Source organism: Neovison vison, chromosome 1, assembly GCF_020171115.1.
Source record: "Neovison vison isolate M4711 chromosome 1, ASM_NN_V1, whole genome shotgun sequence".
NCBI classification, from domain to species: domain Eukaryota; kingdom Metazoa; phylum Chordata; class Mammalia; order Carnivora; family Mustelidae; genus Neogale; species Neogale vison.
The window spans coordinates 182402716-182420981 of record NC_058091.1 but is presented as its reverse complement, the minus strand read 5'-3'; the positions used below and the strand labels follow the sequence as shown (position 1 = coordinate 182420981).

Here is an 18266-nt window from a genome sequence, read left to right as displayed (position 1 = left end):
GGGTTTTTATGGAGCCTTCTTTATATAGGCAGTGTTGATTAAATCATTAGCTGTTGACCATGGAGCTCAGTCTCCAGACTTTCTCCCCTTCATGGAGGTGGGAGGTGGGGTAGGGTTTGAAGGTAGACTGAAAATTCTAATCTTCTGATCCCTTGGTTGGTTGTCCTTGCAATCAGTTCCCCATCTTTAGGTGGGGTCCAAAAGTCACCTCAGTAACATGGCAAAAGGTACCTTGGTTGCTTTCATCGATTAGGAAATTCCAAGGGTTTTAGGAGCTTTGTATCAGAAAGGGATGAAGACCACATAATACATACTTCTTTTTGTAAATCACACATCTTTCTTCATTGAATAGGTGAAGAACTTGGGCTGAGATATGTAAAAGGGTTTATCCATAGTTGAACACACTTCGGAGCTAGAACTAGGTCCTAGAATATTCCGATTTCTTGCCTCATGTTTTCATGCCTTTAATTGTCTGGATTTTTCTGAGTTTTTGCTTTGGAATGAATTTTAACAAACTGGAGGTCTAACAGAAACAATTGAATATCGTCACCTAAATTTGTTATTTCCAGGTCTTTGAAGAAACTGGTTTTGACATCAAAGATTATATTTGTAAGGATGATTACATTGAACTTCGAATCAATGACCAGCTTGCTCGTTTGTACATCATTCCAGGAATTCCAAAAGACACAAAATTTAACCCAAAAACCAGAAGAGAAATTCGGGTATGTAATTTAAAGTATTTTCAGGCTGCTGGGCAGTATCCCAATTGAATGAAGTAAGAAATTGCTTTTACAAACTCCCTGATGATAATTAACTAAATGAATTATTTTTTTGTGTCTCAGAACATTGAGTGGTTCTCCATTGAGAAATTGCCCTGCCATAGAAATGATATGACCCCGAAATCCAAACTTGGTTTGGCACCTAATAAATTTTTTATGGCCATTCCCTTTATCAGGTATGTTCCTGTTTCTTGAAAAACAATACTACTTCTGATCTTTTTTTGTTTGTTTGTTTTTTTTAATGTAGCCAAATTTTAAGAGTGAATTCTTAATGTTTTCATAGACCATTAAGGGACTGGCTTTCGCGGAGATTTGGCGATTCCTCAGACAGTGACAATGGATTTTCATCAGTTGGTAGCACACCAGCTAAACCCACTGTGGAAAAATTGAGGTAAAGAAATATATTCATAGAATTCCTGCATTCTGATGGTTTTTAATGCAGTAGCATCTTCCTTCTGAAGTTTACAGAGGTATTGGATTCCTTTTTGTGGGTATTATTTTGTTACTGGTCTTAGAGATAATAGAAATTTTTTCTAAGGGTTTTTGATGAGATGAAAAAGGTTAATTGGAGTTTGAAAGGAGCTTCAGGCACATTTTAAAATAGCATACACAAGAGGGTACCAACTTTTTAGATGGGGAGATAGAACGCGGAGGGAAAAAAAAATCTGCCTCTGTGTATGTTGCTATTCTATTCTCTTCTCATAGCCTACTTCAGAGACAGTTAGGTCTCTGAAGATCGTTGAATGGAGGATATATTGAAGTCTGTTTTAGTATAGTGGTGATGAGGAATACTGATGTATAATTTGTTCCGAAACTTGCATTGTGAAGACTTGGGCTTGCTGCTTTTCTTTCCTTAACAAAGACTGTTTGTTGTATTGTAAAAAGTGACTGTTACATGGACAGGAACCGCAAAGAACATTTTCTTGGCTGGAACTTAATTATATCCAAATTATAATTACAGAGTAGGCTGAGTAAATAATTTTGTTAAATAAGCATATATATTTGTAATCTTGCTAGAACTTTTATATGTTAGGTTCAGAGAGAATTGCGTTATACATTTTCTTTAATTAAATGTTCTGCTTCTGCCTGAGGGCTTCAGAAATTAAACAGGAACAAACCATATCTATAGTCAATATTTTTTTAAATACATAGGGAATATTTCATCTTGGTTGGGTTTTATGAGGACAGGAGCTTAGACTATGCCTCGAGAGTCATTTCTGCCTTTCAGAACCTGCTATTATAATCCCCAAATGATATAATATTAGACATAAGTGAAACAGTATAGGAAAAGTAGATAGGAGTGTAGCTAAGATTTAGAAGAAACATACTACTCAAAAGTTATAAAATAGTGACAGTGTTTGGAAAACAGTGGTATTTGGTGTTTGGGAGACTGTCCATCATAGCAAGTGAGGTGACTCCCATATCTTTTAGTCCTAGGCTTTGTGGTCCTGGAGAGTGGAGTAAGGATGTTACGAAGCAATTCTAACCAAATTTCAGGTTTCTTAGGCAGGATGGTGTGTTCTTAGCATATAGACATCATATGTCTGTGATGATGTGTTAGAGGAAATACCTGAATTTTGTCTCAATAAAATAAGCATGCTGCAATTTTATTGTTATTATTTTTTTTTAAGATTTTATTTATTTATTTGACAGAGAGAAATCACAAGTAGATGGAGAGGCAGGCAGAGAGAGAGAGAGGGAAGCGGGCTCCCTGCTGAGCAGAGAGCCCGACACGGGACTCGATCCCAGGACCCTGAGATCATGACCTGAGCCGAAGGCAGCGGCTTAACCCACTGAGCCACCCAGGCGCCCCTTACTGTTATTTTTAAATGGGAAAGAGAATTGTGGAATATTCATAAACAATCACTGTAGTACAGTTCTTTGGATCAGTGACTCTGGACTATTGTTATACATGTAAGTGGTACTATAAAATGATATCTCTTGGGGCGCCTGGGTGGCTCACTGGGTTAAGCCTCTGCCTTTGGCCTAGGTCATGATCTCAGGGTCTTGGGATCGAGCCCTGCATCTGGATCTCTTCTCAGCAGGGAGCCTGCCTTCCCCCTCTCTCTCTGCCTGCCTCTCTGCCTACTTGTGATCTCTCTGTCAAATAAATAAAATCTTTTTTAAAAAATGGTATCTCTTTATTACAGACTACTATGTAAATATAACCTTTCACAGTCAGATTCTTTAACGTAAGGATTTGAGACCAGACCTTTATTTAATTTGCTCATCTATTGTCTTGGGCCCCTTAATTTTTTTGCTTTAGAATATAGCTTAAATTTCAGATCCCCTTCTAGCATAGAGGACTTGTAACTTGTATCTGTGTAGGATCAGATTCCACACTTTAAACATTCTGGCTGAGAATGAGTTGTCTCTCCTAATAAGAAAGAACATCCACTTAATATTTGTTTCAACTAAATTTAGAATTATTTTCTTCAGGTTTTTAAAAGGTATAATCACTTTTTTTTTTTTTTAAGATTTTAGTAATTCATTTGACAGAGATCACAAGTAGGCAGAGAGGCAGGCAGAGAGAGAGAGGAGGAAGCAGGCTCCCTGCTGAGCAGAGAGCGTGATGCAGGGCTCGATCCCAGGATCCTGGGATCATGACCTGAGCTGAAGGCAGAGGCTTTAAACTCACTGAGCCTCCCAGGTGCCCCACTTTTTTTTTTTTTTTTAAGATTTTATTTATTTGACAGAGATCACAAGTAGGCAGAGAGGCAGGTGGAGAGAGCAGGGTGGGGGGTGGCGGGGACAGGCTTCTCGCTGAGCAGAGATCCCGATGTGGGGCTCAATCCCAGGACCCTGGGATCATGACCTGAGCTGCAGGCAGAGGCTTTAACCCACTGAATCACCCAGGCGCCCCTAAAAGGTATGATCACCTATAGGGAGGAGGTAATATGGATAATTTAGGGAAGTTTGGGATTAAATGTAGCACTTTTAATTCGTTCAAGAAATAGTGAACACCAGTCGCTCTTCTGGGTGCCAGGGACTAAACAGTAGGTTAAGTAGATAAGAATCCCTGACCAGGGGATGCTTGGGTGGCTCAGTTGGTTAAGCAGCTGCCTTCGGCTCAGGTCATGATCCCAGCGTCCTGGGATCGAGTCCCACATCGGCTCCTTGCTTGGCGGGGAGCCTGCTCCTCCCTCTGCCTCTGCCTGCCATTCTGTCTGCCTGTGCTCGCTCTCTCTCCCTCTCTCTCTCTGACAAATAAATAAAATCTTTAAAAAAGAAAAAAAAAAAAGAATCCCTGACCGGGGCGCCTGGGTGGCTCAGTGGGTTAAGCCGCTGCCTTCGGCTCAGGTCATGATCTCAGGGTCCTGGGATCGAGTCCCGCATCGAGCTCTCTGCTCAGCAGGGAGCCCGCTTCCCTCTCTCTCTCTCTGCCTGCCTTTCCATCTACTTGTGATTTCTCTCTGTCAAATAAATAAATAAAATCCTACCAAAAAAAAAAAAGAATCCCTGACCTTAGGGCGCTTGTATTCCACTGCAGAGAGGTAGATAGTAAATAAGAAAGTAAGGTTGGTGATCTGTAAGATAAACTATCAAGGTGTTAGAAGAATTTTAAGTGACAATTTCACGATATGGTTTTTATTTTTTTTAAATCTTGGTGTAGTCGAACCAAATTCCGCCATAGTCAGCAGTTATTTCCTGAAGGTTCTCCTGGTGACCAGTGGATAAAGCACAGGCAACCACTGCAGCAAAAGCCATATAATAATCATTCTGAAATGTCTGACCTTTTAAAAGCAAAGGTGAGTGATAATACATTTAAAGAGATTTTCATAAATTTAGATTTGACTTCGAAATGTATCTGAATTGAAGAATTGCATATTAACAGTTACAGAACTTTGCATTGTTGATCTAAGACTTTTGTGTTCCCGACTTGTGATTAGAAGCGCAGCAGAGACTTCATAACCTTTACAGTTTTGGTATAAATACAGTATAGTAAGTAATAAAAATTAGCATCTGACTTTGGTATATATGCCATCAATGAAAGGTTTATTATTGTGTTGTATTCTCGTGCATGATTATACCACACTTGATCCGTTCTACTCTTAATGGACATTTTGGTTTCCAGTTTTGGGCTTTTGCAAACAATGTTGCTATGGATATTTCTGTATGTATATTTTGATGAGTATTCTTTTGTGTATAGATAATGAATAGAATTTCTAGATCACTGGATATGCCTGTTCTCAAGTTATCTCCAACTGAATATATGAGAACTCCACTTGTACATCCTTACTAATTCTTGGCAGTGTCTGTCTTTATCATTTTAGCCATCCATTTGTGTGCCACTCTTCTTTGTTTGCATTCTTTTAAAAAATATTCTGGGGTCATCAAAATTAAAAACTTCTGTACATCAGAGGACACTCAATGAAAAGATAAATCCACAGAATGAGAGAATATTTGCAAGTCACATATCTGATGTTAGATTAACATCCAGACTAACTCAACAGCAAAAAACTCCAATTAGTGCTCACTTTAACAACACATATCCTAAAATTGGAACGATACAGAGAAGATAAGCATAACCTCTGCGTGAGGATGACACGCAAATTTATGAAAAAAAAAAAAAAAAACCCCAATTAAAAAATGAGCAAACAACCTGAATAGACATTTCTCCAAAACAGATATGCAAATGGCCAATAAACACATGAAAAGAATCTCAGCTTCATTAGTCTTTAGAGAAATGCAAATCAAAACCACTCTGAGATACCACTTCATATCCATTAGGATAGCTGCAATAAAAAAAAAAAAAAAGGAAAACAGCAAGTGTTGACAAGAATGTGGAGAAATTAGAATTCCCCTGCATTTTCGGTGGGCATGTAAATGGGGTCTAGCTGCCATGGAAGATAGTTTGGTGGTGCCTTAAAAGGTTAAATACAGAATTACCGTATGATCCAGCAATTCCACTTGCTGGGTATATCCTCACAAAACTGAAATCAAGGACTCAATCAGGTAACGAATGCTATTACAGTGTGATTGACTATATTCCCTACACTGTGCCTTTTATTCTTGTGACTTACTCATTCCATACTAGAAGCCCACTCCCCTTTACCCATTTTGTGCATCCCCCTTTTGGCAAGTATCAGTTTGATACTGATATTGATATGATGTAGTTCCCCAGTGTTTTAGGAAAATTTATGGGGAGGATTTTGCTAAACTCTTATTCAACCAGCTAAACATAATCTTGGGGGTATATGCTTTTGTCCTGTTACATTATAGTGTAGGTTTACATTTTATTTCTTCTCATTGGAAAAACAGAATCAAAGTATGAGGGGGAATGGCAGAAAACAGTATCAGGATTCACCTAATCAAAAGAAAAGAACAAACGGGGTCCACAGCCAGCCAGCCAAGCATCAGAATCCCTTGATGGTAAGACTTTTAGCTCTAAATCTAAGAAGGCAGTTCACCCTGTTTTAGGAATGGAGCAAGGGCATTGTCAAAGCACATGAAATTGATATATTGGTAAGATTTTGTGGAGTGAAATTGGTATTATTTGCTCACTTAAAATCTCGGGCTCTCTGTTACAGATTTGTCACATTGAATTAATAGCACAGCTGATTTTTGCTTTTTTATGTGGGTGTTTAAATATTTTTTAATACTGTGAAAACTGTGTAGTCAACCTTGCTTTCTAGAAAGAGCAAGTCCTTGACTGTTTTTCTGCATAGAGTCTGTATTTTTTTTTAAGTTTTTATTTATTTATTTGACAGAGATCACAAGTAGGCAGAGAAGCAAGCAGAGAGAGAGAGAGAGAGTGAGAGAGGAGAAAGCAGGCTCCCTGCCGAGCAGAGACCCAATGTGGGACTCGATCCCAGGACCTGAGATCATGACCTGAGCCGAAGGTAGAGGCTCAACCCACTGAGCCACCCAGGCACCCCAGAGTTTGTATTGTTTTAATTAAGTTGAAAGTTGGGAAGAACATCGTGGTATATTTTTTTCCTTTCAGATTGATAGAATTTAGAAAATTAAAAATAAAGCCAGTGCCATAGCCCTTAGACTAGGCCTGCAGACAGATTACTGTGGGCATTTTAAGCATTGACTTTCACTCTTAGTCTGTGCCCTAGAAAGTAGTTCATAACTAATGGGTCTCCATTGCTTACCTTTTCTGTAAGTCCTGATGAATTCTCTTGTAGTTTCAGCTACTTTTCTTTTTTTAATGGTGGGTGATAATAGTAGTTTTAAGGTTTTAGCAAAAAGTTTTTACCTCAATTTCTGTTTGCTATTTACTTAACTTGGGGTATATTGATTCCGTGTGCAAACACACGTTAAAGGTGAGTTTACTATTAGATTATTTGCCTTTTACTATTATACTTCTTTCCTGACAGATTAGCACAGATAAAAAGAGCCATTTGTATGTTGTTGAGTGTTTTGGCAAAACTCAAAAATAACTACTTGGTACAATCTTCTAGAGAGTAGCTTGACTATATGGAAAGCCTGAAAAGTTTTTTTTTTTTTTTTTTAAGATTTTATTTATTTGACACAGATCATAAGCAGGCAGAGAGGCAGAGAGAGAGGGGAAAGCAGGTTCCCCGCTGAGCAGAGAGCCCGATGTGGAGCTTGATCCCAGGACCCTGAGATCATGACCCAAGCCAAAGGCAGAGGCTTTAACCCACTGAGCCACCCAGGCGCCCTTGAAAAGGTTCTTAAATTGTTTCCCTAGAAGAGAATTTTAAAGAATGTTCATTCCATTACTCTTTTGATAATGAAAATACGGAAACAGTCTAGATATCCCAAAATAAAATTTTAAATGCAGTATCATAGATCTATGCAGTGGACTACCATGTAGTTATTAAAGATGATGGCATAGATTCATATTTATTGAAAAAAATAACGTTCACAGTATATTACATTTAACCCACTGAGCCACCCAGGTGCCCCCACAGTATATTACATTTAAAAAGTAGATTGGGGTGCCTGGGTGGCTCAGTCAGATAAGCGTCCAACTCTAAATTTCGGCCCAGGTCATGATCTCAGGATAATGGGATTGAGCCCCATGTTGGGCTCCGTGCTCAGTGGGCAGTCTCCTGGAGTTTCTTTCCCTCTCCCCCTTACCCCACTTGCACATGCTCATACTTTTTCTCTCTAAATGTTAAAAAAAAAAAAAAAGTAGATTATAGCATAGTCCTATGTACTGAATAATTCCACTGAATTTTTAGTAATTATATGAAAATTCACAGTATCATCATAGAGAAAAAACTACAGAGATACACATAATGTTAATACTTAATTATCTCTGGGTTGAGAAATTTAATGAGTAATTTTCTGGTGTTTCTATATTGTACATGTAATCAATAACTAAAAAAAGTTTTAGGCTTAAAATAAAAAATAAATATAGCAGTGTAAGACCGGGGATGGTGCTTATGTTACTGGTTGAATCTTCTTCCTGAGAAACTTGATCATACATCTCTTCATTTATAGTGAGTAGAATAACTGCAGCTGTTGTGTGTGTTTTTCTGTGTGTGTGTGTGTTTTTTTTTTTAAATAGAAATGTGAAAAAAGACTTCATCCACGAAAACTTCAGGATAATTTTGAAACAGGCAAGTCATTTTCTTTTTAAAACCTCTGGTGGGATTTGATTTGGTTTTCCCCTAACCTTGATTTTAGTTGAGATATGATGGACTGTGATGGACAAGCAGTAAGAGTTGCACATGTTTGTAGAGAGTTCGTATATGTGGTCACGTTCTCTAAGTATGAAACTTGCTAAAATGACCTTTAATGATCAAGAGGAAATGATTTTTCCTTTCAGTGTGCTGTTTTTGTGTGTGAATGACTAACCTTGGTGCTATGTGTGAACATTGTAAGTCAATAAATATTGGTGAGAGGGGAGTAGAACCAAGTATTGTAAAGGTGAGGAGACCTCATTGTCACATACATATATGAGTACTAACTTCAGAAGGGCAGCATTCCCCGCTTTTCAGGAGGCCTTGAGCAACTTTTTAAGCACGTAGTAGAGATAGCTTTTATTAATCAGTTATAAATAGTAGGTTTGTGATCTGATTTGGAAAGTAATGGTGATGAATGTAGAAAGTTCTTTGGTAATAATTGATTTAATAGTTGTCATTTGTAAGTACGGTAGACTTTTCTTACATGCTGTTTTGAATTGTGCAGTAGATTTATTACACTTATTCACCATTATTACATTTATTCACCATTTAATTATTACATTTATTCACCATTTAAATTTAAGCCTTTCATGCAGAAAAGTCTGAAGAAATAGGAAGCATTATAATCATATTTTCTTACAGTACTGCTTATAGTTTAAACAGGATAAATGCTATTTTAAAAGATGCTTTAAACCTATTTTGGAAAATTAAGGTTAACTATGAAGTCATAAGAACTGTGAGTCGTTTGGTATATATACATATGGGGGTAGAAGTCTCCCTTAATAAGATTTTTCTGGCCATGTTGTCTGGTGGGGATATGATAGGCTGATAGTTTAATTAACATAAGCTCAGAAATCAGTTACTTTACAAAATCTTTAAAAAGCCCATATGTTCAGGAAGAAGGTATATTGTAACTTCATATACCTAAGGTATTATGTTGGGGATGGTATGGACATACAAAGTTTGTCTTAAAAAGGAAGTACAAAAAGATTTTTGTCTTGGGAAACCTCACTTGAGATTTTCTTTGCGCCTCAGCCTTCTTTTTTTTTTAAAGATTTAATTTATTTAGTGGAGAGAGAGAGTGTGTGCATGCACAGGTTGGGGGAAGGACAGAGGGAAAGGGAGAAGCAGGCTCCTTCCTTTGCAGGGAGCCCCATGTGGGACTCCATCCCAGGGTCCTCAGATCATGACCTGGGCCAAGGGCAGATGCTTAACCAACTGAACCTCCCAGGTGCCCGTGCCTCAGCTTCTTGATGTCTGTTCCCGATCCATTTTCCTGGTTAGGTCTCCTCTAGCTTTAAAACAAAAAACAAAAACAAACCCTGATAAATTGGGAGTTTTGTTGGACTGTGATTTTGAAAATTTGGATTTTTCCTTAGGTTAATATATTCCCTAAAGGTTAATATATTCCCTTAGGTTAATATATTCCCATAGTAAGCTCCATCTTTATTTTTCTACAGTTGGACTCTGTAAGTCTTAGATTACAGTTGTAATCTTTACAGTGCTTGCCTTTTTTCCCCCCTTCTTTTTACAGTGCTTACATTTTGATCTTTTTAGAAAGTTTCCTTTACGTTGGCACAGAAAACAAATATGGGAGTAGAAAAAAAGTGTGCCCATTTTTTTGAAAGCATGTGAATATTAAGGGTCTTAAAGACTGAGATTAAGATTTTGAATGAATGTGTGGAAATTGAACATCCTAGATTAGAAAATCTGTTGAGCCCCATTTTAGGGAAGAGAAAGTATCTTGGTGGTTCTGCTTAGGTTAGATTTAGAGTGTGATGAGGAAAAATATATATTGTACGTGCATTCCTTTATAACAAAAGGTGGGTAGGGGCAATATTTGAGTTTTTACTAAGTTATTGAGTTTGTTTGTTTGTTTGTTTGTTTATTAAACAGATGCTGTATATGACTTGCCTTGCTCCGGTGAAGACCAGTTGCTAGAACATGCCGAGGGACAGTCTGTGGCATGTAATGGGCATTGCAAGTTCCCCTTTTCATCCAGAGCCTTTTTGAGTTTTAAGTTTGACCATAATGCTATAATGAAAATCTTGGACCTTTGATAGCAGCAGCTGTGTTGTGGAAGTCCCAGGATCAGAAACCTGTTGCATTTGAGTGGGTGTCTCTTTGAGCCTTACCTTTCTCAGGTGTTTTAAAGAAATGCAGGGAGGCAATGATGTTTCTGAAGATAATGTTCTCTGCAGAAGAGAGAGTAGAAAGAAACATGAGTTTGCACTGTAAATGCAGTTATACCTTTTATACAGATATACCTTTTCAGTGTTTGGCTAACGAATTTAAGTTGCTTTTTATGAGAGCATTTTTTTTCTGTGTGATTGTGGTTTTTATTTCATGTTCTGGTCAAAAAATAGTGCTTGAGTCATCAGCAGGTAGCCAAGTTAAAGGGAATGCTTCATCTAGCCATGACAGTGATTGCAACAAGAGTTTCCTTATGTTGACATTTTTAAAAGAAATTAGAATGCACAAATATTAATATTAATGCTAGAGCTAAAATTGTCACAGAAGTCAAGATGGCAGGTCATCTGCATTGGTGGCATTTTGCGCATTTCTCTGCCTCTAACCACTTAGGTTCTTTAATCCTCTTGTGCTGGGAGATTTGTTGAAAGGTTTATTTAGAGCCAGCATCTACTATGTAATGTTCATGTTAAAAATGAGCACAGCACTTCATTACAGGACAAAGTCCTCAGCCCGGAGGGGGACTGAGTTGGTTGGGTAGGGAGTGGATACTCTGACTGGGAGTTGAGAGCCTTGTGCAGTCAGCGAACCCGGGAGAGAGGATCGGGGAGCCTTGAGGTGGGGATCCGGCAACTGCTTTGGTTTTGTCTTCACTGTCCTGCCGCCAACTCTTCAGTATTGTATAATGGTTTCGTTCCTGTGAAAATTTATTCTCTATTACAATTGTGTAAATATGAATGGAATGAATACTGACATTATTAGGTTTTACTTTGCATCTCGGTGTTGATCTCTGGATACTAATGTTGTATTAGGTTCCAGTTTGCTGTAGTAGCAGAAACTGACAAGCCTTTAGGAGCATGGTGAAGCCCCTTGATGATGGAGTGAGAAGGGAAGGGGTATGCGGTTCACCCAGGTACAAATAAAGCATTTCACTCGCGGATGATCAGAACAAGAAGGTAACATACGTAACTCACTTCTAGGACTGTATTTTGCTCCTTCAGGCTTCTTTTTAAATAAAGATGGCAATGGCCATTTTAAGAATTTCAGCTCTAATTGAGGACAATCACCAGGACTTTAAGGGGGCTTTAGTATTTGGACTGCTTCTGACCTCGTTGAAGGTATTTCTTTTGGCAGGGGGTGATGTGTGAGCATATGTGTGCGTGTGCATCTGCCATGTGGGTTTTAAAAATCTTTTTTTACATGTGGTATCCACAGAATATATTTCTGCTTGTAAATTTTATTGTAGAAGTCTTTATTCTGTATAGATAGCCTATTTAATAGGGGTTCTATTTGACCCAGTGGGACTTTCAGAAGAAGTACTATTGTAAGGAATTCACTTGGTATTTCTTTGCTTTAGCTTTTAAATGGCTTGATTTTTAAAGGAGAAATTCTATTTATTAATAAAAGTGTCACCCTCTTGGTGCTAAGCAGGAGAATTCATGATTATAGCAGTATGTTTAAAATTAGGTTATCCATAATCCTGCATCTTTTAATGTGACAAACTTGTGAATCCTTCTGTGACCTTTTTTAAAATGCATTGTAGGATTGCTTTTGGAAGCTCTTACTGTTCTTTCCAGAAATACAGCTGCTTTGCTTGGGTCTCCTTGAGCCATATTTGTAGTTGGTCTCAGCATTCCAGATTTCTATTAAATTGTTAAGGGAGTGAAAACTTAGTTTGCCTAGCAGGTAAATCATTATCACTCATTTAATGTCATCTGGCAAACATAATTTTTAGTGATTTCGTGTGTGTGTGTGTGTGTGTGTGTGTGTGTGTTGTTGTTGTTTTTGAATATTTTGGTCAGTCTTTCTTGTGCCTCGAGTTGGGTTTTTCAGCTCTTATTACAAAAGTAAAAGAGATTAGAGTTAGTTACCAGAAGTATGTGTCTTCTAAAGGTGTTGACCCTTTTCAAGAACCAACAGATTATCTCTTTTCAATTACAGCAGTTTAACTATGGTTAAATGTTACTGCTGTTGTGCTGCTTCATTTAATGCACTGTGGAACAAAATAAAGGTATTGTTGAGATGGGATTTGGGTAACTTGAGGCTTTTAGCTCTCTTGACAGTTTGAGGTAAAAAATCATGTGAGTTAAAGTTTATGTGTGTGATGTGACTTAACTATGCAGAAAATGTGTACATTGGATGTACCTGTTTTATGTACATCTGCTATACTTATACCCTTGAACCTGTGTATTAGTTTCTCAGTGTTCAGGTTACCTTGAGAAGGCCATGCTTAGCACAGAACTGGATTTCTCCTTTGAGAATTTTAGCATGGTTTGAAGAAATCAAGTGATAAAGGAGTGTGCTGAATATGCAATAATTTCCTTCTGTGTGCTGCATTTAAAAAAGCTAGATGAGAAGAGTAGTTGTGTTGGCTTCATTGTGTTTTAATGTCTTTGAGAGAAAAATAGTTCCTTGAATCCACTTTTTAAATGTTTTTATGTTCTAGCCTTACATTTTCCAAGGTTCAGTGCACTGTGAATCTTTTATTTTTTTAAATTTTGTAGGTGCTTTTATGTATAACTGTAATGATTTGTAAGATGTTAAATGAATTTTTCTGTACTTAACCATTGTTATCCTAAAGATAGGGGTTATAGTTTACATGCTTTCACAAATTTTTGTTAAGAAAAATAGCAAATGAATGGTTTTAGGATTTCAACCAGTGACACTCTTCCCGAGACATAAACTGAATAGAACCCTTAGCATGGGTGAAGTTTGAAGAGGTTTGAAACTTGAGTTGGATTTTCATGTTAATACATAAAAGCAAGTCTCCTAAGCTGCCAAGGGATTTGTGGTCACTGCTTGCTGCTTTGAGCTTTGGATATTCTTATTTTTCTATTAAATATCAATTAGTAAGTGCAGATAAGGAAGATATATAGCAAAACATAATTTTATGCTATAAGATTGGGTTGGTACTTAGTCTTTTCTGGCTTTAGTAGTTTGTATGTAATATCAAAAAACTCAAATCTAAGTAAATGGCATCCTTCCGCAGGGATTAAATTTAAATTTTATTATAAAGCTCAACATACTATGGTCGTCTTTAGGAAAGTTCAGGTCTAAGGGCATGTATACATTAGAAACATTTCATTACCTAATTCCCTCTTTTTGTTTGTTTGTTTCCAACAGCTAACGTGAACAGTAAAGAGCAAAAAGTCAGTATAAAAATTAGACTGTTTGCCAAGTTACTTTTCTTACTATGATAAGAATTCTTTTCTTACTCTTGGCTTTTTATCTTTATTTTTGTACCAGTACCTCTCTCTGCCTGTTGAGATTTTTTATTGACATCCATTGTGTCTGTGTTCTCTGAGGCAGTGTTTTCTTTGCATATTAATCATAGTTACAAGGTCAGATTCATTAACATATTTATGATCGAAGAAAAGTAAATCACTTAGTGATTTTGACTCAGATTATATTCTGGGAGTGGGGAAGGGGCTCATATGTATTGCAACTTGAGATGAATGATAAGCTAGACAAAGTCTTACTTTGTCTGAAGATATCAAAATATCCTTTACCTTTAAGTACCTGTTTCTGGGTAAACAGGTTTAGTAAAACAGCAGTTTTGTTAGACCTTATTTCTGATAGCTTGGTAAAGCCTAGCTAGAGTTCCTCATTTTATATTCTGTCCTAAGACTTTAAAGTGTATTTGTATAGTTACAGAGAACTCTAAAAATGAGATTATGATGGCATCAGCATCTTTTTCTTCCTAGAGTTAAGTTGCTCATGAAGTTTATATTTGTGTGTCCTGAAGACGGCAGATTGCAAATAGGCAATAAAGGCTCTGTCCCATGCTTTCAAAATAAAGCTCTGGATTGCAGTTTCAAAATATAAGATAGATGGTTATTATAGAACAAAAGTGCCCTGAAGGAAGGAGATAGCTGTAGTTGCTGGGCAAAGAGAGTATAAGGAAGAAATTTTAGAAGATAATCCAGTTCTTGAGTGCTCTCTGTTGTATTAGGCTAGAAGCGTGATCATTGCCTAGGCCAAGTGTCTAATATGTATGGCCATGACCAAGTGTTTTCTAGCTCTGGATAAAGTTGGCCTTATTTTTTTTTACGGTTGCCAAGCAATCCAGTAAATCTAAAGCAATTTTTCTCACTTTGAAGATCGGTGTTTTGAGCCTGGTCCTTCCTGTTTCGATAATTTACAGCTCCAACCACACTGAAGTGCTGTACTTTCTTCCAGGAGTGTGTGAGCACAGCTGGCCATGGTCAGGCGTGTGACATAGCCACTTCATGAGGTAGCTATACATTCGTCCTGAACGGTGATCCATTCCTTCCCATGTAGTTCCCTTACGACAAACTGCATGTACTATTGAAGCAGTAGTGCAAAGCTAGGGAAGAGCATAAAGCTACCTCTCATACATGGGAGTGGACTTGAAGGGCTGGCTTCCACCAGCTGTAGTTGCTCTGATTTTAATGTAAAGTACAAAGAAATTAAATTGAAAAAACTATGGTAAAATATGGAAGTTTTATTTTGAGAGATGTTTATAATTGAATCTTTAATCTGGGTCCCCAGATTAATGAAATCACTAGTAAAGAGATTGCATTTGTCTTGTGTCTTCTGTGGTTAGCAGAGGGGATGGTCTAGCGACGGCCGTGGCTTGAAAGCACAATCTGAAAAGAAACATGACAGAGTGCTTGTGTCAGCTGTGTAGTACTGGCCAGCGGTGCTTGGGGGAAAGGGATTAGATGCAGAAATCAATTGCCTTGTTTCGAAACTTTGGCCCACATGGATGCTCCTCTTGGTAGACTTCTTTAGTACTTTAGTCCGATGGAAGAATAAGGCCCTGAACATATACATGTGCTGCTTTTTTGGTGAGAGGGCTCTTACAGGGGTTTGGGTGTCGTTTTGGTTATTGACTTCCGAAGCCAGAAAGAGGCCATGGAGTCCCCACCACCACCCCACACTTTGTATCTTGTCCCTTCTATAGAAGGTTAGTTTGTGCTACATCCTTTCGGTAAATCTGCTGCTGTGGGAATTGTATGCAGTGATCATATCATGCTCTTGGGCCACAGGTGGAGGGGAAGGTTATGGACACTACTGCTGTTTTGGGTCTCAGTGCATTGTAGCTGTCAGATTGGGAACAAAGAAAACTGTGGTTCTAGGGTGAAATGGGCAGTATTCTGCTAGTCCCGGAGAGGTCTTAGTTAACAGTCTTAGGTTGTGGACTTTCTGAGGTATGTAACATTTTAATTTACTCTGCTTTGCATTCATTGACTGAGGTTCTGAAGCAGTCTCTAGCTACAAACTATGGTGTGAAGCATTTGGGGCACAAATCTATATTGTTAGCTATTTCTCAAGCTTTAAGAGATTAGCTAGATCTTTGTGAAATATCTCAGTTTATCTTATTCTTTTGTGAATCAGCTATGGATGGCAACAAATGAAAGCAAAAGTTCTCAACTGATTGCAGTTTAGCAAGGTAGTAACTATTCCTTAGTAGTTCAGTTAGATGTTAATACTTCCTGCATTGAATGAGTAGCAGGGGACTTGCTCTCTTCATGTCCTGTACATAAAATGTGCACTGATAGAAAAGCACAAAAGACATATCTACAAGAGTTTCTTTGCGCATTTCACTACTGTCCCAGGGCTCTGCTGACTCTGTTCATTTTAGGTTTGCATTTGGATGCTATACAGGTACCTTTTAATTTGAAATATAAGTGTCTGAAAAACTGAGTCCTTAATTTTACTTTTTTGCTCATATTTCATTTCAAAGTTAGGATGGGAGACAGCTGACTGACTTTCCATTTTCTTATAAGCGTTTCCTTCAGTAACAGGGAAGGAAAGTAAAACCATGAACTATTTTGTACATATATGTTTGTGTATATAACACACGCATGATGTATATACACACACACATATTTTTTTTTTCTTATGGTTCTGTTTGAAGTTTATTAGCTTAATACCTTATAAAAAATCATCTTTGGTAATTGACACATACAATTCAGATGTAAAGGTTTACCTGTTGGCTTTAACAAAAACTTTTAACAGTCTTACTTCAGAATAAAATGATTAGTCAAGTGGAATTATAGTTCATGTATTAACAAGTGAAATCCTGTATAAAATTGTCTTTTATGCAGGTTAGTTTGGATGGGAAAGGGAATAAGAATTTTTTTTTAACCCTACCCCTCCCAAAACAAGGGTTTGAAGTGTCTTTTATGCTGCAGAGACTAGGTAATATTCAAGGAAGGTGTGTAGTCTTAAAATAGTTTTCTTGGGAGAAGGTGAAGATATTTATGTGAGTCATGTTAAATTTCATGTGGGACCTATGAAAGCTGGTTGGAAAAAATTGAAATGGTTTCACTAGATACGTTGCGCAAACTGGACTTGAGAGTAAGTGTGGTAACTAGATTCGTAAACTCTTCAGTGATTATTTTTATCTTCTATGAAAATAATCTAACATTTAATTTTTGCCTTAACTGTCACAGCGTTTTATGACTTTACCTTCTAGGGCATTTTAATGTTTGAAAAAAGACTGTAAGTAAACCATTAAGAGTAACTCTGTGGTAGTAATGATGTTCCTGGTGCTTGTTTTGGTTAATTGTCAAACAGCAGAAAAGAAACCCCAGAGTACTTGTGGGCTTTACTTTGTTATACAAATTGATACCTTTCGATTGGATTTATTGTGTTTCTGAATTATTACATTCTGGCTAACCAGTAGCTTTGTCTCTTTCCCTCAGTGTTAATCAAAGGATGAGGACTGATTCTTACTTACATTGGGTGTGACTATCATAAATTAAGAATTCCCAGTGAGTTTAAATGTTTGCAGGATTATTGTATTTCCAGAGTTGATTAGCAGTGCCAGCTGTACTCTCCCCTGAGAAAATGAACAGTTATTATGCTTTTTTGAAAGCTTTTTGATGTAGTAACACAGTTTAGAAATTAAAAACCTTTTATCTTGCAGAATACAATTTGAGAGAATGAAGGTTTCCTTTTGTATTTTAAAACATTTTTACAGTTGATTGTTCAGATATTGGCTTTCTGTAAAAATATTGTGTTAAATTTAGACTGTAGTGCAATATCAATAAATTTTGCTGCTTGGACAGTTTTAATTACTACCTTAACCTGGTTTCTGCCACTGTTACTTGTTATCATAGGTTCCAGCTTATTCATATTTTGTCTGTCTTTGGACCAATAAAATATGACAAGTATGAGATAAAGGCATATTTATATGATGGGAAGAACTATTAAAAGAGTGTCTCTGCAAAAGTGAAAATAAAGAACTGGTATGTATTCTCCATCTTAAACACTTAACAGTTTGGTTATTGCTTTAAAGCAAAATTGGGGGGGCGCCTGGGTGGCTTAGTCATTAAGCATCTACTTTTGGCTTAGATCATGATCCCAGGGTCTTGGGATCGAGTCCTGCATCAGGTTCCCTGCTCAGCAAGCCTGCTTCTCCCGCTCTCTGCCTGTTGTTCCCCCTACTGTTTTTTGTCAAATTTTAAAAATCTTAATTAAGGGGCGCCTGGGTGGCTCAGTGGGTTAAAGCCTCTGCCTTCAGCTCAGGTCATGATCTCAGGGTCCTGGGATGGAGCCCCACATCGGGTTCCTTGCTCAGTGGGGAGCCTGCTTCCTCCTCTCTCTCTGCCTGCCTCTCTGCTTGTGATCTGTCAAATAAATAAAATCTTTTAAAAAAACTTAATTAAAATAATACATACGTAGATATATGTATTATATAAAGCAAAATTGGTTAGATACC

General features: G+C 37.5%; 1 protein-coding gene and 1 non-coding gene across 2 annotated transcripts in view; both read left to right on the top strand.

Annotated features, from left to right (window-relative positions):
- The window catches only part of DCP2 (decapping mRNA 2), a 52223-nt gene extending 34409 nt beyond the window's left edge, over window positions 1–17814 (top strand). Inside the window, exons 5-11 of the mRNA XM_044264146.1 lie at window positions 570–722; window positions 843–955; window positions 1063–1170; window positions 4393–4528; window positions 6042–6152; window positions 8266–8317; window positions 10280–17814. Of these exons, the coding sequence (XP_044120081.1) occupies window positions 570–722; window positions 843–955; window positions 1063–1170; window positions 4393–4528; window positions 6042–6152; window positions 8266–8317; window positions 10280–10443 (837 nt within the window). The 3' untranslated portion in view covers window positions 10444–17814. The remainder of the gene's footprint in view (window positions 1–569; window positions 723–842; window positions 956–1062; window positions 1171–4392; window positions 4529–6041; window positions 6153–8265; window positions 8318–10279) is intronic.
- On the top strand, window positions 5250–5356 carry LOC122897834. The gene has a single exon (XR_006382672.1). It is a non-coding gene; the product is annotated as a U6 spliceosomal RNA (small nuclear RNA).
- Window positions 17815–18266: the final 452 nt, after the last annotated feature.